Source organism: Ursus arctos, unplaced genomic scaffold (genome assembly GCF_023065955.2).
Source record: "Ursus arctos isolate Adak ecotype North America unplaced genomic scaffold, UrsArc2.0 scaffold_17, whole genome shotgun sequence".
NCBI lineage: Eukaryota > Metazoa > Chordata > Mammalia > Carnivora > Ursidae > Ursus > Ursus arctos.
This window is the reverse complement of record NW_026622841.1, coordinates 25275822-25302526: the sequence shown is the minus strand read 5'-3', so window position 1 is coordinate 25302526 and position 26705 is coordinate 25275822. Positions and strand designations below refer to the sequence as shown.

Sequence of the window (26705 nt, the reverse complement as noted above, 5' to 3'; positions counted from 1 at the left end):
CTAAACTAATAAATACACTTGGTGAAATCAACAATGTATCCCAAAGGAAGTACTGATTTGGTGATGATGATGATGATGATGATGACGACGACAGCACTATCCCAAGCACATCAGCTCAACACTTCCTAAATTTATTTGACCATCTGACTTTAGGACATTCTAAAAACTCTTGAGTACTAAAAAATATCATGTTAATGGTTAAAAACATGAACTTGTCTCAGATAAATTCTGCCTGATCAAAGCTTGATATTGTTCACTAATGCAATTAACAGAGAATACTGCAAACGTATGTTGAAATGGGGTGTAACGGACCATAAAGCATCTACAATGCGGTCTCTGCATCGGTACACAGACAGATGAGCAAGCATGCCCATGTGAGAATCTCATGCAAAGTACTGCAGGTCTTCGTATGGAACACAGTTTCTTACACGCTGATTATCCCCTACCAACTATGTAACCTTCTTGCTTATACTGACTGAATTAAAATAAAATATGGGGAAAAGACGTTAAAACAGCTATTAAAATCATCAGGACACTAAAGTGCCAAGAAGTTTGTGTGGCATACAATGTATTACTGATCACTGGACTAACCAGATGATTAGCTAGGTTTACTTGCTAGTAAACCTGGCAGAAATTCTTACAGCATTGCCCTAGTAATCACTTTTATAGTATTAGTAAAATTAACTCGTTAAAGCTTTTCTTCATCTAAGAATAAACTGACCTTTGAAAACTGAAGTTACAATTTTAAGTCTAGTGTACAATTCACCAACTATATACACACAGAGGTATTTTCTGCATGCACCTATCTTAACACTTTGTACTTTTTTCCTACAGACATGATGCTTGTTAATTAATATACTGTCTGTATTAAGGACACGTATATTTATTCATATGCTTGTTATCAGGAGGCAAAAGAGAAATGATGAAAACTAAGTTCAAGACTTTGAAGGATCATACCACAGAATCCTATAGACTATTAAATGAGTTTTACTGTTCTTTCCATATTTGCATGATTTACTGCAGTTCAACTACCAGTGTCAAGTAATAAACTGTACAGTGTTTTACCAATTTATTATTTTTCAATACCTTCTTGCCTAAAGAGTTTCTTTCTTCTACAAATCAAAAGGAATAAGAATCCAGCTTGTCATGGTGGAAAGATTATAAAGTATGCTGAACACTGAGTAAAATGAAAGGGGTTAACAAATTAGAATGGTACCAACAAAAGAAACTTCACTCGAGGCTCCAGCTCTTGATTACAGATGTACTCAAGAAATATGGACTTCATGGAACAATCTATAACTACCATCTGTAATTATTTCTCCTTACAACAGAACACCCCTTTCATTTCATATATGACTACCAAGGACCAACGTTTATGTTTTAAATAGCTCAGGAATCAAGAACTGATCATTGTAATAAAAAAAATAAAAAAGACCACGTGTCTCTACAATTATACACACTATATCTGTCTGTGTACCTCATCACCACTATATAGCTAAAGGGTGGGAAACAGAAAAAAAAAGAAAATGCCCACCTCCAGGCTGGTTTTTTTTTTTTTCCTTCCTTCTATCAGAAGCTTTAGGAACAACCTTGTCCTTAACAAATCAGCAAAGGGGTCAAGTGAACAATTAAGAAATTTTCATTGGCTATAGAAAACTTTAAAAATTGCCGACACTTAGGGGAGCCTTAATTAAGTGTCCGACTCTTGATTTCAGCTCAGGTCATGATCTCAGGGGTCAAGAGACTGAGTCCCGCATCTGAGTCCACACTCATCGCAGAGTCTGCTTCAAGATTCTCTCTCCCTCTCTGCTCTTCTCTACCGCGCACATACGCACGCCTCTCAAATAAATCAATCTTAAAAAAAGAAAAGAAAACAAAGGGAAAATTGCCAACACTTAGTTTAAGCATTTGCTACGTACCTGGCATATTCAAAGTGCTTTACATATACTATCTGATTTATATCAACCCTATAAAGTGAATTAACATTATCATAATTTTCAAATAAAGAAATAAATGTGAGCAGTTAAATAACTCAAAAGGTCACAGAGCTACTGAAGTAAGAGCCAGGACTTACATCCATTCCTGCCTGGCTTAAGAGCCTAAATTTTTCGAGGTACACACTTCTGCAGAATGATGGTATAAATGAATGGTTTCAAACTTTTATAGGTGTATGTACTGACTATATTCTTCTTTTCTGTATTCTTAATACTCTGGCATTTGGGGTCTTGATGGGGAGGTTGTCCTTCCCAGGGCTAATTCCTAGAGATAGCAAGAGACTCCCTGGGGAGTGCATCTTTCTCACATTAAAACCAACCACTCCAGAGGCCGTACCCCTAACTATAAACTCTCACACATCATGCCAGTATTCCTCCTGCCATAAATCACCCTAGAGCTAGGTACCAGACAACTAGGAACAACCCCTAGTCCAGAGCCTGCTGAAATTATTCAAACTACCCAATCCTAATCTCTAAGCATATCTACCTGGCATTGCCCATTCCTTCCCCGGAAAATTCCAACAAAGGTTCTGGGCTGTGCTTGGTCCTTGCCCCTCTATTCATCAACCCATCTTATTTTTTGATACATTAAAATTTAAGTTGCAGATTCTTCAAATCTAGGCACTAAAACATGCATATATTAACTAGAATTCATTGCTTACTTGTGGGTTAAGTTTACATAACATGAAACAAATCTTAATGGTGCCACCTTGTTTTTTACCCTTTGCATAAATGTGTTAACCCCCCCAACCTTGTCAAGAATATCCACCCAGAAAGCCCCTCATGCCCTTGTATCAGTCACTCCCTGCCATCCCCTCTCCCATCCTCAGAGGCAATCACGGATCAGTTTTTTTCACCATATGTTTAATCTCTTTTAGAACTTCTATATAAATAGAATCATACAGTATATTCTCCTTTGGATCTGGCTTTTTTGACTCAGCATAACGATTCTGAGAGTCACCCATGTGACAGTAGTCCATTCTTTTTGGTGCTGAATTTGCCATTACATAAACAACCACAATCTGTTAAGTCATTTTTTTTTTTTTTTTAACCAACGGACACCTGACCTGCTGCCAGATCTGGGGTATTAGGAATAAAGCTGCTATGAGCATTCAAGGAAGTGCATGCCTTTTTGTGGACACATGTTCTGTCTTGGGTAAATACCTAGAAGTGAAATTCTTAGAGGTTATTGGGTAGATGCATGTTTAATTTTAGAAGAAACTGCAGACCTTTTCTCCCAAGTGAAAAATACCATTTTATATTCCCTCCTTCAATGTATGAAAGTTTTTGGTTGTTCCACAGCCTTCCCCACATTTGGTGTGGTCAGTTTACTTAATTATAGCCATTCTGGTGGCTGTGCAGTGGTATTTCATAGTGGTTTCAATTTGCATTTTCATGATGACTAACAATATTGCACACTTTCCATGTGTTTACTGGCCCCCTTGGTGTATCTTCTTTTGTGAAGTATCTAAATCTTCTCCCCATTTTCAAAATTGGATTCTTTTTACTACTGAGTTCCAGAAATTCTTTATAAATTCTGGATACAATCCTTTTGTCAAATGTTTTGCAAATAGTTTCTTCTATTTTGTGATTTGCTTATTCATTTCTTAATAATGTTGAGGAGATCCTTCTAGTATTAATGAAGTCTAACTTATCAAATTCCTCTTACTGCTTTCTATATAAAAACCACAATAACCTTTGCCTAACCCCAACTCACAAATATATTCTCCTACACAGGGTTTTAGATGAGAACTACGATCCCTCTGCAACTGATTTTTTTTGAATGGTGTAAGGTGGCATCAAAGTTCATTCTTCCACATGGATATCCAGTTCTTCTAGCATTCTACATTGAAAACACTTTCTTGTCCCTATTGGATTACTTTGGCATCTCTGTCAAAAATCAAATAACCGTATCTCTTTGGAGTTATCTGTTCTATCCCATTTATGTGTTTGTTTTTATGCCAGAACCACACTGTACTGATTACTGTGGCTTCATGGGAAGTCTTGAAGTCAGATAATTTAAGTCCTCTAACTTTGTTTTTCCTTCTCAAGATTGCTTCAGATACTCTAGGCCCTGTGGATCGCCATGTAAATTTTGGGGTAAGTCTGTACATTTACACACACACACACACACACACACACACAAGCTTTTTAAGGAGACTGATTTGGATCAGACTAAATTACAAGAAGCGGACTTACTATTACTGAGTGTTCCAACTCATAAATATGTCTGTCAATTTACTGCACCGTAGTTCCAACATGTAGGTCATCTCAAGGTTGGTCTCTGTTGGTCTCCTACTGAGACAGGGACTGTATGCCGGACACTGTGATTGGTATGTGACGGAGATGCTAGGTTTTGTTCTATTTCTCCAGTAACAGTTAACTGTTTTTGTTTCGACTGGCAACTGATTTGTTTGCACTTAAGCTGTAAATTCTTTGAACAATTCAAATCCATTTTTACCTTTAGCTAGGCTGCACTAAGTCTACCCTCCATATGTGTGGGTACAGGGGTCAGCCTAGTGGTTTTGGTGAAGTTCTTAAGCAGAATCTGGGACTCGCATTCTGTTCTGTAGTTCTTTCCTTGCTAGGATTTTCCCTTCACTCTTCAGCCAGTATGGTTGTCCCAAACTCCAACCTCTGGTTTTTCAGGACAGAAACAGTGGGTTTGGGAATGAAATTTTAGCTACCCTGTATATTCTGCATGGATTAAAAAACTTATTAAAAACAGAAAATTAAAAAAATAAATAAAAATAGAAAATTCACCTTTTCTAAGAGTCAAATCTCCTCCAAAAGGGGTCTACTTTTGTTTACTCTCTACTGCCCTATGTTTTTCTTATCTTGTGCAGTTTATACTTGTTATCTGAGGGAGTGTCATTCTGGTAAAAGCATATCTATCTATGTAAGAATTCTCTCTCCATTCATCTTTAATTTCCCTCATCAGGGTTTTGATCTTGTGTGTCTTTTAAAAAAAAGTATTTTAATTTTATTGACACTATTTTAAAGTTTCATACTATTCACAGCATCATTTTCTTAATATCACTTCCCTATTTACACATACACACAAAAAGGATTTTTAGACACTGGACCTTTAAAGCACAACCCTGCTAATAAATTTAATCATTTGCTTTAGATGTTTTTGTAGATTGCTTTTAAAAGGTTTCTTACATCATGTCATCTACAAAAAGAGTTTTGACCCAATCTTTCAGATCTTTATGCTTTTACACTTCCTATTCCACTGGCTTGGTCCTCCACTAAAATAACGAATTGAAGACACAAGAGTGGACATCCTTCTCCTGTTTCTGACCTTGGGAAAAACCACTATTTTATGATTAAGTGTCTTAGGTGTCAGTTTTTATTAAATGTCCTTTACCAGACTGAGGAAATCTCTTTACATTTCTAGTTTGCTGGGGATGGATGAATTTTATCAATTGCTTTTGACCAAGTGAGGTGATCTTATGGTTTTTCTCCATTGTTAGTGCTGTGAATTATACTAATTTTTTAAATTTATAAATTAACCGTGCATTTTTGGGATAAATCTCACCTATGATGTATTCTTTTATGTATTTATATATATATATATATAAAATATATATATCAATATATATTTTATATATTGCTGGTGTTAATTTTTTTCATCTATGTTCATGACAAATATTAATCTATCAATTTTCTTCTTTGAGTGCCACCTTTGTCAGGTTTTGGCATTGGGGTTATGTTGGCCTCATAAAAGAAATTTTTTTTCTGAGTTTCTGTGAGATTGATATTATTTCTTTCAAATGTTTGAAATTACCAGGAAAGCCACCTGGACCAGTAGTTTTGTTTGTGGTAAATGTTTTAATTATGAACTCAGTTTTCTTTTTTTTTTTTAAGATTTTATTTATTCTTCTGAGAGCTAGCAAGCATCAGTTGGGGGGGGGATGACTTCCTGCTGAGCAGGGAGCTGGACATGGGGCTTGATCCCAGGACCCCAGGATCATGACCAGAGCCAAAGGAGACACTCAACCAACTGAGTCACCCAGGCACCCCATGAATTCAGTTTAACTGATACAGAGCTACCCAAATTTTCCATTTCGTCCTCCATCAGCCAAGATAACGTATTTTTTAAAGAAAGTTGACCATTTCAAATTTAATGGCATAAGTTATTTAAAATATATGCATATTATGCTTTTAATGTCTGTAGGACCTAGGATATTTCATTTCTAACGGAGGTAATTTATGCTTATGATCTCTACCATGTTCTTTCTCACCATTAGTCTACCAACTTTAGGGGTTTACCAACTTTCTGATCTTTCTACAGAACCAGTTTTTGGCATTGATAATTATTTCTACAGTCTCTCTCCTAGTCTTTGATTTCTTTTTATTATTTATCCCTTCTACTTATTTTCCATTTTCTTTGACTTTTGTTTCTACTTTCTTACATGAAGTCTTAGATAAGTTTTCTAATATGGTCATTTAAAGCTATAAATTTCCCTTTAAGTACTGTTTCAGCTACATCCTACATATCTGATATGCTGTAATTTCATTATCACTTAGTTTGAATTATATTCTAATTTCTCTCATGGTTTTCTTCTAAATAACCCATGGGTCAAAGAACTGTGTTGTTTAATTTCCATTTTTTAATAGATGTTTTGTTGGTATTGATTTCTAACTTCGTTCTGTTGTTGGCAGAGAATATACTCTGTTGATTTCAATCTTTTAAAATTCAGTGAGACTTGTGCCCTACAAACAGTCTTTCCTGGTGTAGTTACCATGAGCACTTGAAAAGAATACTGGTATTAGATTCAGCAGTCGATAAATATCAAGTCCGCAGTTAACAGTGTAATCTAGATCTTCTATGTCTTTACTGATTTTTTTGGCCTAACTGAACTCTCCAACTGTAACTGTGGATTTGTGATTTTTGATCCATTAATTCTTCCAAGTTTTACTACACATATTTTGAAGCTTTTTTATAAAGCAGGTACACATTTATGTTTATGGCTTCTTGATGTCAGCACTTCAGAGATGTCATTTTACAATGTACGTATCAGCATTAAGCCCTTACAGATATTAAATCACTCAACCTTCCAACAACCCACGAATCAGGCACTGTTATCCCCACTGGACAAATGAGGGAGTGGAAGCACAGAGGTAAAGTAACGCGTCATCATGCAGCCAGCAAGTGGCCAGGAGAGGTTGCATTCTTAATTACCAACGCTGTTCTGCCTCTTACATAGTTATTAAAAAGAAAAAAGAAAAAACATAGCAACACAAAACTAAAATAATAACTTTGGTATAGTATCCCAGATAAGTAAAAACTTCAGAGAATGTGCTTAATTATAAAAATTAGAGATTTTGCGATGAGCTATTTTCTCACGAAAAAAAATTTTTTTGAAGATTTTATTTGTCAGAGAGAGAGAGAGAGAGAACAAGCAGGGAGAGCAGCAAGCAGAGGGAGAAGCAGGCTCCCACTGCACAAGGAGCCCAACACTGGACTCGATCCCAGGACTCTGGGATCATGAGCTGAGCTGAAGGCAGATGCTTAACCAACTGAGCCACCAGGCATCCTGGCGGAAACAATTCTTTAGACAAGTAAATTGGCACAGCCACTCCCAAATCAAAATAGGAGGAGACAATAGAACCCTTATGGTCAGAGTCCTACAAGGATAAAACTGATATTCTTATTTCTTTGGTTTGGTATAGGCTCTTCTTAGAAGCGTTAAGGACCAAGTAAGGACTGAAAAAAATAATTCACCTTTACTTCTAAATGTTATATTGAAGACACTACTTTAAGACTTTGCTACACGTTCCAACTGTCTTTGAAAAACATCTCCCACACAAATACAACAGTCCCTACCATTTAAGTCCCTACAGTTGATTTTCAATATCAATTCTAGGGGTGCCTGGGTGGCTCAGTCAGTTAAGGGTCGGACTCTTGATTTTGGCTCAGGTTATGATTTCAGGGTTGTGAGATCAAGCCCTGCATCTCGGTCTGCAATCAGTGGGGAGTCTGCTTGAGATTCTCCCTCTCCTTCTGCACCCCCACCCCCTCACGCTCACTCTTGCTCTCAAATATATAAATAAATCTTTTAAAAAAATAAACATCAATTCTAAAATTAGTTGTTCAAAATATTTCAAGTCTATCCAAGAACAAACTTCTCACTTACAAAAAAAAAAAAGCTAGTAATAAAATGGGCTCAGAATATTTCTTTTAATAATGTAGCTAATGGATTTTCTAAGTTTATTTTTAAATTTTGTTTTTTTTTTTTTTTTAAAGATTTTATTTATTTATTCGACAGAGATACAGACAGCCAGTGAGAGAGGGAACACAAGCAGGGGGAGTGGGAGAGGAAGAAGCAGGCTCATAGCGGAAGAGCCCGATGTGGGGCTCGATCCCATAACGCCAGGATCACGCCCTGAGCCGAAGGCAGACGCTTAACCGCTGTGCCACCCAGGCGCCCCTAAATTTTGTTTTTAACAATTAAAAATGTATCCTAAATGACAAAAATCCTAATGGAAAATGTAAGTACGTATCATTCCAATCTTTTAAATTAAATAGATAAAATAAGAATTGCAATACAGAATAGGATTCTGTAAAAACTCAACTAAGTCATACATTTTTGTGGTGCTTATAAATGGTTGTAAAGAAAGGTTTTTTAATCTGACAATTTTATTCTTTTTTATTTTTTGTTTTTAAAGATTTTATTATTTATTTGACAGAGATAGAGACAGCCAGCGAAAGAGGGAACACAAGCAGGGGGAGTGGAAGAGGAAGAAGCAGGCTCATAGCAGAGGAGCCCGATGTGGGGCTTGATCCCAGAACGCCGGGATCACGCCCTGAGCCGAAGGCAGACGCCCAACTGCTGTGCCACCCAGGCGCCCCTGATCTGACAGTTTTAAAAATTAGCATCCTACAAAAAAAAAAATCAACTCACATTTGTATAACACTTTGAAGTTGACAATATGTTTTTACATGAAAAAGTTATAATGTATAGGTAATATACATAGACAAATGTATTATTTATAACTGTTAATGCAAATTATACAAGCCATCACACAAAAACAAGGAAAAAATCCTCTCAAGTTCTTATTTTTTATTATAAATTTTTGTTCAGTATCGAACTCTGAACTTTCAACTGTCCTTGACACAAAGACAGCCTCCCTTCACCTGCTCTCCTGCACTGGCCTAGCAAACTTGGAAGTAAACCAAGTCAGGGAGAAATTATATCCTCTTACAAACATACAAAGGCATACAAATAAGCAAAGTTCTTAAAAGAAAAAAGTATGGGAGGACGGAGTTAATAAAAAATCTTATAGCTCTAATGCAACATTTTTCATGATCACAGTTTTCTAAGGGCCTGAAGACCACCATTCCGCAGTGCTTCCCATAATTACTCAAGAGCAGAGCTACAGATGGATTCTGAAAGACTAATATAACTGTTCAAAGGCAGGGAAAAAAGATGGTGAAAGAAGAAAACTCCTAATTATAATAAAATTGTCTCTTTGGAAATAAAGCCTCATTGGATAATCTGACAGGTATCATGGTCAATTACGTTGTGTTTAGAAAAGAAGTTTTATGTGTTCTGAAAATAGTATGCCATCCCTCCATTCTCATATATTCTATCCATCGCCAGCACCACTAACCTTGGACTCCCAAGTTTTCAAGACAAGAACATAGACGCTTCTTCAACAAGCAGACTCGGTGAACTCCGCCCACTCTCATGGCCTTTCACCTTCCAACAAGCTCTGGTCCAACTGCTCTCCTCCTTCCTGCAGTCACATTTTGGAATGATCCTAGGGCTGCTCGAGTCCCAGACGATAGATCTCTTTTCAGAAATTAACATGGTACCCTGCCCTAAATGAAAACTTTATTCTCTCCATCTTCCTAACTCCACCTCCTCCAGGACTCTGCAGCTCTTATTTTTAAGGGCCCTATCGGTTCTGGAGCATCAGAAAGGGGGGGGTGGATTTAGAGGAAAAGGGAATAGCCTTACGGGGCCGACCAGACCCAGATCTGATGTGATAATAATGTGGTGCTGAGGTCCTGTGAGGCTCAGGCGGCCTGTGTCGCCTCTTAACCTGCTCCTGGGGCAGGTACTTCCCTGGCTGGTCTGCCTGGGTCACTGCACCACTCCAGGTTGGGCCTCTTGACCATTTCAAGACAACTTCAACTACCTTAGTAGTAAAGTCTGGACCATGCATCTCTGATTCAGACCAAGCTCCGAACATACAGGCCGTTCTCAATGGGCCTGCTCTTCATTCTAGTGATGCAATGGCAGCTCTATCTAGCCTCTCACTTGTCAGCCACTTTCAGGTGGAAGGCGGGGACCAGTCTATTTCCCAAACCTCGGCAAATCAAATAGGTACGTTCCCCTGAAGCCCCTCAGTATGGACGAAGGAAAGGGGAAATGCCACAGCATATACCATTTTCTGCAAAGAAGTTCTCCTATGGAATCCCCCTTACAAGCTCCCGCATTTCTTCTGTATAGCCTAGAAGCGAGTGAAGGGTCAACCACAGCCGTTAACTGTCTCACGGAATCCCAGCTTCAATGCCAGCATCAGAAGGTCTCCTGCACCTCAGTTCTGAATGTAGGCTACTTGCAATCTGCTGCTCTCAGATTTGAGGGTCTCTGAATCAATACCAGAAGAGTTCCCATTTGAACATTCTGTTACAATTCTACTTCCGGGTAAGATACAAGAAGGTCACAGCAGACTAATGTTACTGTTGTAACAACTCGAGGAAAAAAGATAACAAAATATTGTGCAAAAAGACAAGGAGAGCTGATGAAGTAACCAGAGCAGGATGAATCGAAGTTCTAAGGAGAGGGGTGCCTGGGTGGCTCAGTCAGTTAAGTGTCTGCCTTGACCTCAGGTCATGACCCCAGGGTCCCTGGACCGAGCCCCACGTCTGCCCCTCCCCCAGCTTGTGTTCTCTCCCAAATAAAATCTCTCTCTCACACACACACCTCTCTCTCTCTCACACACACACACACACACCTCTCTCACACACACACATCTCTCTCCCCACCCCCTCTCTCTCTCACACACACACACACACACACACACACGGAGGAGGAGGAGGAAGAACATATTCTAGGTGAACTGAGGACTGCTTGTTACTCCCTTCCCAGGGCTCATATGTAGATTCTAGGAATAGGATGAGGGTCAGGCTTGGTCTGGGAAGAGAAACTCTACTGAAGAATGTAACAGAACTTTGAACAATCACAGGATTCTCCTCCCTCAAAGATGTTTGCCAGATTGTAAAGCTGCAATCCACAGGAGGCTCAAGAGCCAAACTTAAACCATGGAAAGAATAGAAGTGAATCTCCCACAGTGTCTGTGGCAGTAGGTGACAAGAGGCCTGCCAGGCCTTCAATCACAATCCTAGGGGAGCCCTATTCAAGGCAAAGGTATGAGCCAGTGGTAGACTGACTCACAATAAATGGCAACTGAGCCCCAATCCTGCTCCAGCCCCACTCAGATTAAGGGATCAGCCCCTCTATCCAGCTGACAGAGGAAAGGTCAATACTTTTTGGGGAAAGCATCATTTGCAGCACCTGTCATTCCCTCATATGCAATATGTGGCATACCATCAAAATGACACAGCACATGAAGAGGCAGGGAAATATGATCATCAAAAGAACAAACAGACCATGATGGAAGTGGGCCGACAGATGATCCAGATAGTAGAGTTGGCAGATGGACTTTAAAATAACTATTAAAATATATTAAAGAAAATTTAGGAAACAGAAATGAAGAATTTCAAGTGAGAGCTGGAACCCACAATATCAAAGGAACATACTAAAACAGAAAAATACAGTATTTTAAATTAAGAACTCACTGAATGTTTAACAGAAGACTAAACACAGCATAAAACAGGATCAGTAAATGCAAAGTTAGGTCAACAGAAAATATCCAAATTGAAAAGGGAAGGAAAAATAAAAGAACGAAAAGAACAGAAGAAACATGTGGTATCCAGTCATTTTAGCCCAAGTACCAGAGAGGATTTAAAACCAGATTGCAGGACATCCTAAACTGGTGTTTTCCTATTACTTTCCATCTCCACGGTCCACTTGTGGTGCTTTCTATTTCAGGTCCCTCAGGTGATGGTACATTTACTTGTGAATCACTAGTGGGGACCACAAAAGGCCTGGAAACACTCTACCACAAGACAGGAAAGAGAAGGAGTAAACGGTATGGTTAAATGTTGTCCCCAATAATTACAATCTTCCCAAAATGTGGTTAGTAACACAGAAATGGTCAGGGCAAGCTGGAATAGCTCCAGATACAACTGGAAACAGACCAAGGATGCTGGCAAAACAATAGACGGTTGTAATTTCTTTAATGCCTATTATTTTAGCTAGGTTGATGAATGTATTCTTTAAAGCCAAGACAGTACATTAATGGGGCAAGAAAAGTGGAGAGGATGCTTAGTGCATCAGGTGTTAAATGCTACACTTAGAGAGATTAATTAATCCGGGTACAGTTCAGTAATTTATGGAGAGACAAAAGTCCTAAGGCAGGAGGATGTTTTCCCTGACTAGGTAAATGGTAAAGACGTCCTATGTGAGAATATATTCTCTATACAAAAGAGCTCTCAATACCAGTGTTCTGCAGCAGGAGCATTCTCAAAACACCTAACTGTAAGTGTAGGTACCAGACAAAAGTGAAGGGTCTGGCAAAGCATCTTTCAAACTTGTTTCACAGGGCCCTACACCACATCAGAAGTGCTTTCACAACTTACACAACACATCGAAAATGACAAACGAAGCTGAGGCTGACAGAAGGGAGCTCTGACCCACAGTTTCAAAGTTCTCATTTGCAGCTATGAAAAGGTTCACTGTTCTGATTTTATGAATTAATGATACACATTTGAATAAACTAAATTCTACATAATGCAATGTCGCCTGGCAGAAACTTCTTCTAAGCCAAGACAATACAATTTAATGTCTACAATAAAGCCCTCTTAGAGAAACTGGAAGGAGAATGAAGACACAGATCTGTGACTATTTCAAATAAATCACATTCATGATTATAGTGCTTCACAATTCACAAACCAAATTTACATTATCTCAAAGGACCCAAAAGTAGTACTGAGGAAATACTCAGGTAGTACCTACCACCCCTTTTTCACAGATGAAGAAAGAGTTAAGAAGCAGTCACAGGCCTCACGATCCACCTTCATCCCGGACTGTAGCAGACTCAAAAACAGGTTACCGAACTTCAAATTCGGAGTTCTCTCACATGTATTCTCTCTTGCGCGCGCGTGCGCGCACGCACACACACACACACACACACACACACACACACACACACAGATACTGATTAGTTGTACGTATCTACCTATGAATGAGGGAGAGAGGATTATTCTTACCCTCTTTTGAAAAATTAAAAGGAACTAGTTTAAGAAGAATTGAAGGATACCACTGCTTGGGTTTAAAAAGACTTCTCTTTAATTCTTCCTGGGTTGTACAGAAAAGCAGAAGGGTAGGGATATGAAGTTAGAAGTAAAAGTTGACAATTCACATTTACTTTAAGTACTCTGATGTTTAAAACTTTAGAAGATGAAAAACAAAACCAAAAATCAGTAACAGCATCAAAAAGAAACACATTATCCTGAAAGGATACGTAAGAAGCTGACAGTACAATGATTTCTGAAGAGAGGAAGTGGGCAAGGAGATGGGGGACAGTAGGGTGGGGGAGACATTTCCCACTCTATCACATGTGGGTGAATTCTGATTCATGTATACGTACTACTTTTTGTTTTTAAGGAACATACTTTTTGAAAAATACAGATATGAACGTATATATTTCTAAAAGAATGTTAACAAAATGAAAATATAATTGTCCTTTAACAGAAAAACTGACTTCAAAGGGTAAAAAAAGACAAGAACAGTTTAAGTATTGGGGGGGAAGAATAATTTAATTATTGCTGAAAAGTTCTATTTAAACATTTAATTGTGCTGGCTATGAAAGTAAAAAACACTTTTTAAATATATACATAATAAGAAAAAACTATAGGACATTCCTTTTTTTTAGATTATCCATAAATAACCACTACTAACAATTTCGTGTATTCTCTCTAAAGATTCATGGTTAAGTGTATGCTTTATCAAGTTAAGAAAATTCCTATTTCTAATTTGTTAACATGAATAAATATGGAATTTTATAAAAATCTCTTTCTAAAGGGCATGTGGGTGGCTCAGTTAGTTAAGCGTCAGACTCTTGGTTTCGGCTCAGGTCAAGATCTCAGGGTCCTGAAATCAAGCCCGGCATTGAGCTCCGCGCTCAGCGCAAAGTCTGCTGAAGATTCTCTCTCCCTCTTCCTCTATCCCTCCCCCACCCCGACCATGTGCAAGCTCGCTCTCTCTCAAATAAATAAATACAACCTCAAAAACAAAAAAACAAACAAAAAACCCCCCACAAAAACCTCTTTCTAGATCCATCAAGATGATCGGCGTTGTTCTTAAACAGGACTATGGAGTATCTCATATTAATAGATTTCCTGTATTTGAATCATACTTGCATTCCTGCAATAAACCTTTCCTAGTCATGATTTTGTCACTTCATTTTTAATAACTCTAGTTTCTGATATTTATTTATAATTTTTCCATCTATTTTTATAAGTAACACTAGTATAAACTTTTCTTTTACTGTTCATGTTCAATTCCGGTATAAAATGAGTTGGTAAATTTCCTTTATTACTAGAGTTAAGAAAACTAAGGGTCAGGATTGGGATTTTTCGAATTCTTTGCTATTCCAAACAAAACTGAAATGAACACCAGCAATCTCTGACCATATCCCTGACAGTTTCCTTAGGATGAAACATCAAAAATGTGATTTCATGGTCAAAGCACCACCCCAAGGAAAGCCCTTACAATTTATGTTTATGGAAATGAATTCCTCATTCCTACACATTTACATATAATGGATATTATAAAATTGCCAGGCCCTTACTTTTAACTTTAGAGTCTCCAACCCTACAGCAGTTTGGATTTTGCTTTATTGTAGATAATATGCACTAAAAGCCTTTTCTTCTTCTTCTGATTGATTCATTACCCAAATATCAATGCCATTCTCATTTTACAACTGAGTTGTCTTCCATTCCTTGTTCTCAAAAATGTTTGAGATATAAAAGCCTCATGAAACTTTATTTATACTATTCAGCTCATTGTGGCTTGACAGGTGAAGTCCTACCAATGAACCACTTTGTGTCACCACATTCAACAACGGGGAAGCAGCAGCAGTGACGTGTGTGTAACTACAGCCTCCATCCCTTCAGAGACAAAGCTATGAAGGCTGAGCAATTGTATGAAGGGTGGGAGGGACATGAAGCCACGATTGTTTCTGCCCTAAATTGAGTCCCACTTTAAGATGAAAAGAGAGGGGGTCAAGGGGGAAGAAACAGCTAACAGTCAATACACCAGATATTTTAACAGAAAATATTAGCCGTTTTTAAAAATTAAGTAATCTATGTTTCATGTTCTTCATTGGATGAACTTATTTGTATTTTTAGGTTTGTAAAAGCTTAAGATATTTTATTAACAACTTTCTTGAGATTTTAAGTACATAAACTTATACAGCAAATCCATTCTTTATCATATGTTAAATAGTTCTGCCTAAACTATGGTTTGGATTTATCCATAATGGACCTTTCCTGTACCCACTCCCATTCCCCAACCACTACAGTCGACATATATATATTTAAAGAGCTGACTGAATGTTTAAGAACATTTAGTAGTTAAGAAATAACTAATAATCTAACACAGTATTATTAACCATTCTACTACTAAAAACAAAGCAAACTCTATAAAATGTATGGGACCAAACTGTAATGTAAGAAGCTTAAACTTCTTGATAGACAACAGCCAGTATTAACAAATCTACATTTTTTACCGAAAAAAACCCCCAAAACACAAAAAACACCCACCAAATTAGATAAGTCAAGTTTCTAAGCTTCAAAGAACTTCTGACTATAAAAAACACAACAACGGTCAACCACCACTTCACTTCCACTGTTCAGGCAGAAGAGTGAAAAAAGGTTTTTTTAATGATCGAAAGTCCTAGAATATGGAAAAATTTTTAAACTAGGTTACAAGAAGAGGAATGGAAAACAGGAAAAGAATGTTCACCAAGGTGACCTGCACACATCTTGACCATCAGTTGCTACCTACTGTATGACCTGCTCCTTACAGGAAGGGACCGCACGGCTCTCTCTCAGCTCCGCTGTCCAGAACCGCTCCGCCACGCAATTTCAGCCTCAGACGTGCTGCGCAGAGCCGCGGCCCCGTCTCCCGGCACACGCAGCTTCCTGGGACGAGGAAGAGGACCTACTAACCGGTCTCCCTGCGTCCACTCTCAACAGTCTCAGGGTCATTCTCCTCACTGCAGCCAGATGCCCTGCTGAGACTCTGCGGTGACTCCACCTTCACCCACGCTCAGGTTCAGGTTCACCTTGTGGTTCCGTACCACGCACACAGCCTCAGCCGGCCACACCCACCTCCGCCTTACAGCCTCCCAGGACACTAGAAGCTCAGCACCCTTCTCTCAACAGCACAGGACCACTCTGGGAGAATCCGGCCTCTCCTGACTAAATCCCTCCTTTACACCCATCAAGACTCAGCTCTGGCACCCATCCTTTTCCGGGAGGAAACTCTCCACAAGCTGCAGGGTAGGCAAAATTCTTCTCTTCTGGACATCACTCCCTGAGCACACATCTTTCTTAACACCTACACTACTTATGAAATGATCTTTATTTTGTAAAGTTCACCTCCCTTACTAAAAAGCAATTCAAGAACAAAGACCGTATTTTAACTCCAGTGAGGAAGAGGGTATCACACATGTGTAAATGTGTATAAATGTGTACCAAACTGAAATTCCAAGGCACCACACAATGAAAAATTAGCAAACGTAGCGTGACTTATTCTTAGCCAATTCATTACCAAGTCCTTCCAGTTCTAACTCCATCCAATTCTGTCCACCTCGTGTGCTAACACAGCCACCGTGCCAGTCTACCCTCCAGCATCTTTCAGACTACTTTACTAGCCTCCAGATCTCCCTCCTTCCAGACCCACTAGCCAGTCTACTGCGCACACACACACCACTACTTAAGTTTAAAAAAAAATCTGTTTAAAAATCTTTATTTGCTTTCTATTATATTTAAACTAAAATTCAAACTCCCACTGTGCCTTGCAATGCCGTATTATCTGACTCCTTCCAAGTTTTATACTCGTTTTGTATTCCTCCATCTCTACTGGGCTCCTTTTAAAATCCTCCAATAAGCTATTTCTCACCCGAGTGTCTTTATACTGGCTCCTTCCTCTCCTAGAAGACTCTCCCTTCAGCTAGCTGCTACTTCTCAAAGCTCAGTTTAAGTGTCACAATCCAATCCAAAGCAGCTTTTTTATCCCTCAGTCATGGTCTTCTTTGCACTCATTACCATCTCAAATTATATCAATTTGTCCACTTGATTACTGTGTATCTCTATGCCTCAGAAGAGGAGGAACTCTTGTTTTGGTCAGACTGTATCCCCAAGGGCCTAGAAATAGTGCCCTGCATTCAGCAGGCCCTCGTAAGCATTTGTAAAATAAAAGCAAAAACCAAAAAAGTGACTCTTATTTAAGATATACGTGAAGCAAGTAAAATAAAAGAAATGCATAATTAACCTACCAAATAAGGCAGGAAACATTCTACTGTTAGTATCTGCGAGTACACAGGCTGGTGTTACTGGGATCTATTATCAACAAGCATCCAGACTGTATCTCCCAAAGCTCACTGGGAACCTGTCGATCAGGTAGCATGGCTTCATGTGCTACACGCTAGCCCACACGTCTGACGCTGCTGGAAGTCCTTTTAGAAAATGCTGTATGCTGCCACTCCCCCAAACCCTGTAATGTCTACCAAGAGTAGTGAAACACTTAAAAACCACTTGCTACTATTAAAGAAGCAGCATCTCTGACAGTGGTACTTATCTACAAATAATTAAATTTACACTCATAAAACTCCAACCTCTTAAGTAACAGGCCCTACCAAGACAAGAAGTAGGTAGGTCTTTGCACCAGGTTCTGACTCCCTGGACATCTAAGACACTGCCCCCTAGACTTTCTTTCTAGTAAGTAATGCTGCAACTCAAAACACAAATTATATAAATAAAATTCATCACAGTGCTAGCTGCCTCCGTTAACTCTTTTACTGATCGGACTTTTGACCAAGGCGGGAGAAAACTGTCAGTCAGCACTGCACTACGAGAGGAAAAGCTTTGACTCTTTATTCCAATGTTGTTCAATCACAGAAATGAGGGTAAGCTACAAAGGCGCATTCAGGCAATGAAGGTAAATGAACCCAGTGAAGATAAAACAATACAACTAAGTATTTTATTTTGCTTGATTAAACTTCATTGTTCAAGAAAATGACTTGTAAAACAAACAAGTCTTAACTAGTCAAACAAAACTGAAATGCCAGGTTAAAAAGAGTGGTCGTATGTTTTAATAATCACTATTTACAGGTGACTTGACAGTAACAAAATTTCAGTAATTTTCTTCTGGCTTCCTTTAAGCAATTTTCAACAGTATGACCACAGAAGTTCTGCTCTAGCGACACTTACCTTGGTATGGTGACACATTTAGTATTACAATTTTGAGTGGTGATGGCTTTCTCAAGCTCATCTAATCGTCCTGTTTTCTTTAGCTTCTTCACCAAACTTTTAACTGCTTTCTCACACCACTTTTCTTCTTGTCCATTCTGCTCTCCTCCGCCTGCTCCTCCAGACCCACTGGCTGATTTCTTCCAACCCAGCAGCCTTTTCACAACCGGTGGAGTGAATGGCAAGATGGACGACATGTTCTTACCAAGGCTGCAACCCGCACTGAGAGAAGACGCTCCGCTACCTAACCTAGAAAAGATACGGAAGGGATCGTTCAGAGGCTACCTTTAAAATCCAGGCGTAACTTCAACACTGTCTCTATGAGACAGAAATTCACATCATCATAGCAGACTTTCAGAGTTATCTTTTTCTCCCACGACAACGTCTTTACTACTTTAAAGCAACTGTGGAAACAAACTCTAAAAAACAAAACCATGTTATAAGTGGACAAATACAGTAATTTTGCAAGCAAAATCTTTACCATCACTGGGCAAATTTATCACTACCAATGCTACTTCATTTTTAACTTTTAATAGTGTCAATAATTAAAATATTTTCACCAAATAATGAAAACCAATGAGCCAGATATTCAAACTTTCACCAGAAAGTTTTTCTCACTTTTGAGGATACTTAACAAAAGTATTTTTTAAATGTATTAAGTCTACTCTCCCTGAAGTTTTAAAATTTCATAACTACGTATCATAAAGGAAAATCTAAAGTTGTAAGAAGGGAAAAGGCATCAAGTGTGAAGTAAACAACAAAAATTAAAAAAAAAAAAAAGGTAAATACAGTCTGTGAAGAAAAGGTTTGGCTCACTTATACGATCCCTTGCCAAGACTAAGTTTTCAAAAATATTTTTCATTTTTATCTAAGTAATAAACAACATGCGTCGTAACTAAAGTCAAATATATTTCCTCTTCTCACACCAAGGTACAATTCCTTAAAATCTTTTAACTTTGATTCTTGCTATTGTACTTCAAGTAAGAGGCTCATGATGGTATCCCTTGAAACATCAAATTTAGGTATTATCTGCTGTTTTTGGAAAATGAGGATTTAAACCACAACTGCTCACTTTCCTCCAACCTTAATAATTATCTCCCAAAGGTAGTTTTGTGTCTGATGAGATCAGTAGTAAACTACTACATAATCATGTTTCCCTTTTTGTACAACTCTTTCTTTTCCCCAGTTAATGATCTCAGTTTGTCATGTGCATAGTTTTCTACGCGCCTACCATAAATTCTCCCCACACTCTTCACAAGCCCCATAATTAAATTTTAATGTGGATGACTTTAATCTCAAAATAAGAGACAAGATCATTTACCATTTGAGGACAGAACTGGAGAGCTGAGACTTGAGAAGAATGGAGATATAGAAATGTAGCTCTAAGAAATATCTACAGGGACGCCTAGGTGGCTCAGTTGGTTAAAGGTCTGCCTTCAGCTCAGTCATGATCCTGGGGTCCTGGAATCAAACACTGGCTGGGCTCCCTGCTCAGCAGGGAGTCTGCTTCTCCCTCTACCCCTCCGCCTCTGCTCCTGCTCTCTTTCAAATAAATAAATAAAATCTTAAAAAAAAAAAAAAAACCCTACAAAAAGTCAGCTAGAATGAAGCAGGTATATCCAGGCTACAAAGTAAAAGGTGTAGAGGAGCCCCTCCTCTAATCAGGATGTAGAAATGACACCCAACCAGCATTTCACCCTAACAAGCAGAATAAGCCAGATAAGGCTACGAAATCATGTTTTCTTCTGAACCCATCAGAGTTTAGGATGCAAAGTAATCTAAGTGGAACTAAATTCCAAAAAGCGCTGAGCCATGAAAGAAGAGAGTCCCAGGAATGGTTTCTCTCCCGGTGTAGCAGCTACAGAGGAAGAATCCTACCCTAGAGGAGGGTAAGGAAAAACCAATCTACTCTTTAATAAATTTTAACAGTTTACAAGACATACTAAAATTCTGAGGATTTCACAGAGCAAACCTGTACCACCCAACCACTCATTTCTACAGGGCTCCACTGCATGCTTGTCAAAGTATGCCAAAGGTGTGGAGACAGGCCTGGAAACAGATGCCCTAAGAAGCTTATGGTCTCCCTCAAATCCAAGTTATCTGTCCTCTGACAAGGAGGGGAGAGAATGTGCAGGACAAGTGAGAGAAATCAACCCAAGAGATCTCAGACATTCAGCTGCCAAGGGCTGAGGTGGGAGAGCAGAGCTAAGAGAAAAACTTTCACCCCGATACTCTGGACACTGAACTACCAAGGCTGGATTAGGGACGGGCTGCTGCAAGGAACCCCTTGAAGGTGTTACTAGCAGAGAGATACCTCACTCTGCACCGAAGTCTGGGGTAGGACTAGAGCAAAAAGAAATCCAGAATGACCAAGGGACTGACAACTGGGCTATAAACAGAGAAATCACGCCAGGTCAAGGAAGCTGAAGGCTCAGATATACAGCACAAAGAGGCAGCTGGAATTACACTCAGACAACAAATCTTCCAAAGGCAAAGTCTCAATCCTGCTCTCAAAACACTACAGTTGCAACAAAATCCTGAACTAGCCCCGACAACACAGCTTATTGATTTAACCCCACCATCTATTAAACACAAGAAATGATGGGCAGTTTTCTGTAAGTAAATACCATTTTCTTCAATCTGTATGGTTTTTATACAAATATTCAGCATTCAATCAAAAATTACAAGATACAGGGAATAGCAAGCCACAGGCAAAGGTGAAATTATGAATATAATTGGATTAGAGAGGGCCCGGATGTCGGAATTACTAAACTGACTAAAATGACTGAGACAAAACCATTAAAGGACCTGATGGAAGACACAGACAACATGCATAAAGAAATGGGAGAATTTCATTACATACACTGAAGCTAGAAAAAAACAATCACAGGGAAATGTTAGAAATGAAAAACACAGTATCAGAATTAAAGATTTCTTTAGATGGATTTAATAACAGTAATGAACAGTGAACTTGGAAACAGGTCAAATCAAAGTACCCAAATTGAAACACAAAGGGGGGGGGGACATTAAAAAAAAAACCTGAATATCCAAGACCAAATGTCTACTGGGTTTAAGTGGAGTTAAACTGGAGTCCCAGAAGGAGAAGAAAGAGAAACCAGGGCAGAAAAAAATACATGAAGAGATACTGGCCAAGAACTTATCAGAAATGATGACAGAAAACAACCCACAGATACAAAGGAAACACAGTCATATCAATGGGCTCAAAGTTGAAGACAGAAGTGAAGATAACGGCTGAGTGTCGGCTAGGATGACAGTTAAGAATTTGTGGAAGACCCAGACAGAAGAAATCTGCACTCATTCACAAGCTCTTCTCCAAGGGCTTCAACTGAGATCTCTTGAAAGACTGGCATGGAGCAAGAGTTGGGAGACAGCTCTTCCCCCTTAGTGGCATCTCTTATGAAACAAAAGCCTAGGAGGGGAGAATCAGGAAAGCCTCCCACACCCAGAGCCCAAGGGAAAGAACAGAGCGAAAGCTACGGTACTATTGGAGGAGAGAGAAGAGGGTCGAGGGGGCAGAATCTACTTGCCCACCTACCACACGCAAATAAGCCTTTCACCACATAACAATAACCACAGTCTACTCCGCTACAGGAAGGCAGGAGACACTGCCACCACCAGTCCCAGACAAAGATACACCCATGCTGAGGAATGAGTAGAAGAAAAAGCTATCCGATCCTGGCACGGGAGCAAGAAACTGGCTTGGACCCAAGATTCTGCACTAACGCAATGCAAAGGTCTACACTTCTATATGGAAAAATCCGTAACAAATATTAGCAAGTCACATTCAGTAACATACACAGAAAAGGTAATATATCATCACCAAGTGGGGTTTATCCCAGGGAACAAAACTGACTTGACATTAAAAAAAAAAAAAAAAAAAAAAGTAAGCACCTCATTTATAGTATAAAGGAGAAAATCCTTATGATTCTCTTAACCAATGCAGAAAAAAAGAAAGCATTTGACAATGTTAATTTGATATCCATCTATGATTTAAAAGTCTCAGCAAACTGGAAATAGAAAAATAGAAAAGAGGAAGAAGTTCTTTATTCTGCAAAAGGACATCTACGAAAAACCTAGAGCCAGCAACATATGTAATGGGTGAAACATTAAATCCACTTCCTTACAACTGGAAATAAGACAAGGATGTCCACTGTTGCCTCTTCTATTTAATAATGCACTGGATGTTCTAGCCAGCCCAGTTAAGGCAAGAAAGAGAAAAAAAAAAAAAAAAGGCACAAAGACTGGAAAGAAGAGGCATATTCTCTGGTGATATGACGGTCTCCATGGAAAACTGCACAGAATCTGCACGGTAGTAAGGCTGTTGTAATAAAGCTATACATTTACCGAAAAAAAGAAACAAGTATAATTCTCAAAAGACCATTCTCAAAATGGTCTCCCAACTGAAGATACTCAGGCCGCGGTATAGTTTGCTAGAAAAAAAAAAAAAAAATGGTCACAACCTAATAAATAATCCTATTCATTCCTCATAAGGGAGGAACGAGTAATGAGGTTAAGGCCCCCAGCCTCAATTCAGGAGACTGTTCCAAGGATCTCCCAGAAGAGGCAATACAGTATGCCAAATTTCATAAATTTATTTGGCCATGGATAGACTTTTTAAGGGACGTCTCCTGGAACTCCACATCACAATGCCACCCTGGCACTCTTGATAGCCCAGCTGTGGTTTAGACACTAAAAATGTGAAAGGAGCCAATAAGCAGGATTATGTGACTTTCTTTAGCAGTAGAGCAGAACTGGTGAGAACGTGAGGTTCGCTCAGAGCTAGAGATCTGTAGGGTAAGTAAAGAACAGACAGAACTTGAGAGTAGCACTGTTAAGCTGTTTACAGTGGTAGACTCTGTCATAATACACATAAATAAGCACTCTAGTACATAAAACTACAACTTGACAAATAGAGCAAATACACAAAATTCCATCAAACACCACGTAATAATCCACCAAAGTCGACGTTTGGGACTACCCGGCAGCAAAAGGTATAGCTGGCTACCTCGGGCTTCTGTTGAATTCCTACTCTGCCACAAAGCATGCTGAAGGGGAGCCAGCTGTATAAACCTCAGTACCATGTGACATAGTCTTATCCGAGCACAGAGAACATGCTTATTAATTCAACCTTTAGAAGGGAGAGGTATCACAACAGGGACACCACAGCAGAAGCCTGAAAAGAAAGAGAGAGGAGAGAACATCAGGCAGAAAGTTCAGCATGTTTTCTAGAGGCAGATAACATTTTAGGAGTTACCAAAAAATCCAGGTATTGCTACAATATGGGATCAATATGGGATACAGGGAAGCCATGTGGTAGGCCACCCGGGAGAGGAAGGCCGGCTCGGATGACAGAGCCAAAGACAGAAGCTAGAGCTAAGGACAGGAGTATTCCTTCAGTTATTTTTGAGACGATTCACCCGTTATTGACCAAGTGGATGCAGACATTTTAGGGAAAAGGAGGATTCAAAAACAACTACCACTAAGGAACATAACTAAAGAGCATGCAGTGGTAGACAAATCCCTATCTGAACAGAGAAAGAGAAGCAAATCTGAAGGCTGTTACCGGGTCAGCATTATACAGGCCTTTATGTAAGTCACCGTGCTCATGACATGACCAGAAGACCACAGAGGCTCGGGGAAGGGTAGTCAGCACAGAAGCAAGAGTGTGCCCAGGCAAAGCAGAGACAGTGAGTCCTGCTGAAAAGCAAAGGCAGCTGGTCTTCAGGCTTGGTTTCTAAGGCCTCTCCAGGTCCAGTTCCGGCCCCACACCAATTTTAGCCTTAGAACAAAACTCTCTGTGAGTTCCAAAAGGGATCCCTGTTTCTTGTGAAAAACTGACAGAACAAGCAAAATAGAAGAAGAATTTATCTCAAAGTGTCTAGACCTTTGGTTCAATTAATCCATGTATGAGAACTCAACCTAAAAAAATGAATAAAAATTAAACTTCCGATAATCAGCAACACTGAAAGGGATTCTCAGCAGCAGGAAGAATCTAAGTAACAGGTCCTCTGGACACTTCTGTCAGGAGAAATGTTTCTTAGGAGTTCAGATGCATTCTTGGGGATATGAAAGTTTTCTATGAAACCTTAATTTTTTTTTCTTCATGGAACAAACACATGAAAAGTTTAAACCTACTCTGGGTCATCTGAATGACCTCATGGCCTAGTACAACCACATGATCTCAGTGTCCCATGTCTTAGAACAGCACTTATGACCACCTTGGAACGATGTAATCACTGAAAGTTACCAGCCTCAACTTGTCATGTCTCTGTAACCATGCTGGCTGACACTTGGCTAATTATCTCTGGAGAACTTTTAAATTATTCAGTAAAATATTTTTCAGTAATGCTGATAATACATTTCAACCAGTTGAGCATTTTAAATAGCTAAGATATATTTAGCCAACAGTCTTGAAATGTTAATAGACTGAATTTAGGTTTTTACAAGGAATCCATGTCAATATGCTCTAAGCTGAAGACAAAAGGGAGTAAGAAAACTAGATTTATGATCAAGTTATTGAAATATGAATGAGTCATTTGCAGAATATACAGATTCCTCCCATAGTGTGGCAGCAAGTGCTATACTGAAGCTAGAATTTTTTTTCCAACATCTGCAAGAACTGAAAAACAAGTTCAGATACTAATTCTGTTCCTAATTTCAGCAATAAGTGAGACATACAAGCAGGATTCATTAGAATAGGAAGACTTCATCTGCACAGCTCAGTAAGAAAGCTTATCAAGTGATAGATCAGTAAAATTAGGATTCAAAGATTACTCACTGGAAAGTTTCAGTTAAGTAAGAGGTCTGATTATCCCGAACTCACAAATAAAGCCTGCAAGTTATTAATCGTGGTGTAACATAGCTTCACAAACAGGATTCTCTACATATTTCCTTAAACTACAGTACGTGTTCTTTGTAGTCTTCAACCCCGCTGTTCTTTGCTTCTTGTATTTACTCTGATAGAAATCCTATCATGCGTTATGTATTACAAAAAATCTCCAAAGCCTTAGAACGTTTTCTCATTTTCTTATAGCTTTAGAGTACACAAATTTATACGTTAGAATCCTTTATGCTGCACTTTGCTTCTTTCTAAAGAAATCCGTTTCTGCCCGCAAACACAGAAGACTGACTGAGTGCTTGCTTACTCTACGACACAACAGATTAGTCTCAGGGTCCAGGTAAGCATTAACTCAACTCTCACAAGCAGCTAGTAGGGTAGATACCCTTATTTCCAAATGAGGAATCTGAGGTTACAAAGATGTTAAAGATACTCCTCCCTAGATATTCTTGCAGATATTTTAGTTTTGCTTTTCACATTTACGTTTCTAATATACGAGGAATTTGTTTTTGGTTAGGGGCTGAGATAGTGACCTGAACCCCTCCTGGAAGGATAGCCCACTTTGTCAGCACCATGTACGAAACAGTTTATCTTTTCTCTGGTAATTCATGCAGCTCCCGTACCTAATCCCTACAAACCAACATCTGATTGTGGGCTTTGTATTCTGTTCACTGTACTTGTTCAAACCTACACCAGTATCACAGGATTTTACTGACTCCTGCTTTCCAGTAAGTGGATTACCTGCAGGGTGAGCCCCTCTCTCTATTTTTCAAATTGATGTTAGTGATCTTAAGTTTAGTTTACTAAGTTCCACCAAAACTCACAGGATTTTGATTACAAGTGCAATGAATTCACATTAATTTGTGAAGAACCAACATATTTATAATATTGAGTATCCCTATTTATGAAAATGAGATGTTTCCACTTATTTTGGACTTACTATCCGTCAATAAGTTGTATAATTTTCTCTGGAAAGGTCTCACACAACTTCTTGAATTTATTCTTCCAAATATCTTGGGTTTTACTGTGGTGTTTATCTTAAAAAGTTAAATATTTCAGTCATACCAAAAAAATTATGGAAACACCCTTGGGCCTCCCACTCAGCTCTGTCAATTCTTAACATTCTACGGTATTTGATCAGATATAAGAAATGAGACATGATAGATGGATACAGCTCAAGTGCCCTACATATACCTTTCCATTCCCATTCCCCTCCTCCTTGCTTCTCAGAGAT

General features: G+C 38.9%; 1 protein-coding gene across 9 annotated transcripts in view; it reads right to left on the bottom strand.

The window, feature by feature from the left end:
• The window catches only part of SMAD2 (SMAD family member 2), an 84391-nt gene that overhangs the window by 42378 nt on the left and 15308 nt on the right, over positions 1-26705 (bottom strand). For all 9 annotated transcript variants that reach the window (XM_057313108.1, XM_057313107.1, XM_057313105.1 and 6 more), the window contains one exon: positions 18574-18861. In XM_057313108.1, coding sequence (XP_057169091.1) covers positions 18574-18809 — 236 coding nt within the window. In that variant the 5' untranslated portion in view covers positions 18810-18861. The remainder of the gene's footprint in view (positions 1-18573; positions 18862-26705) is intronic.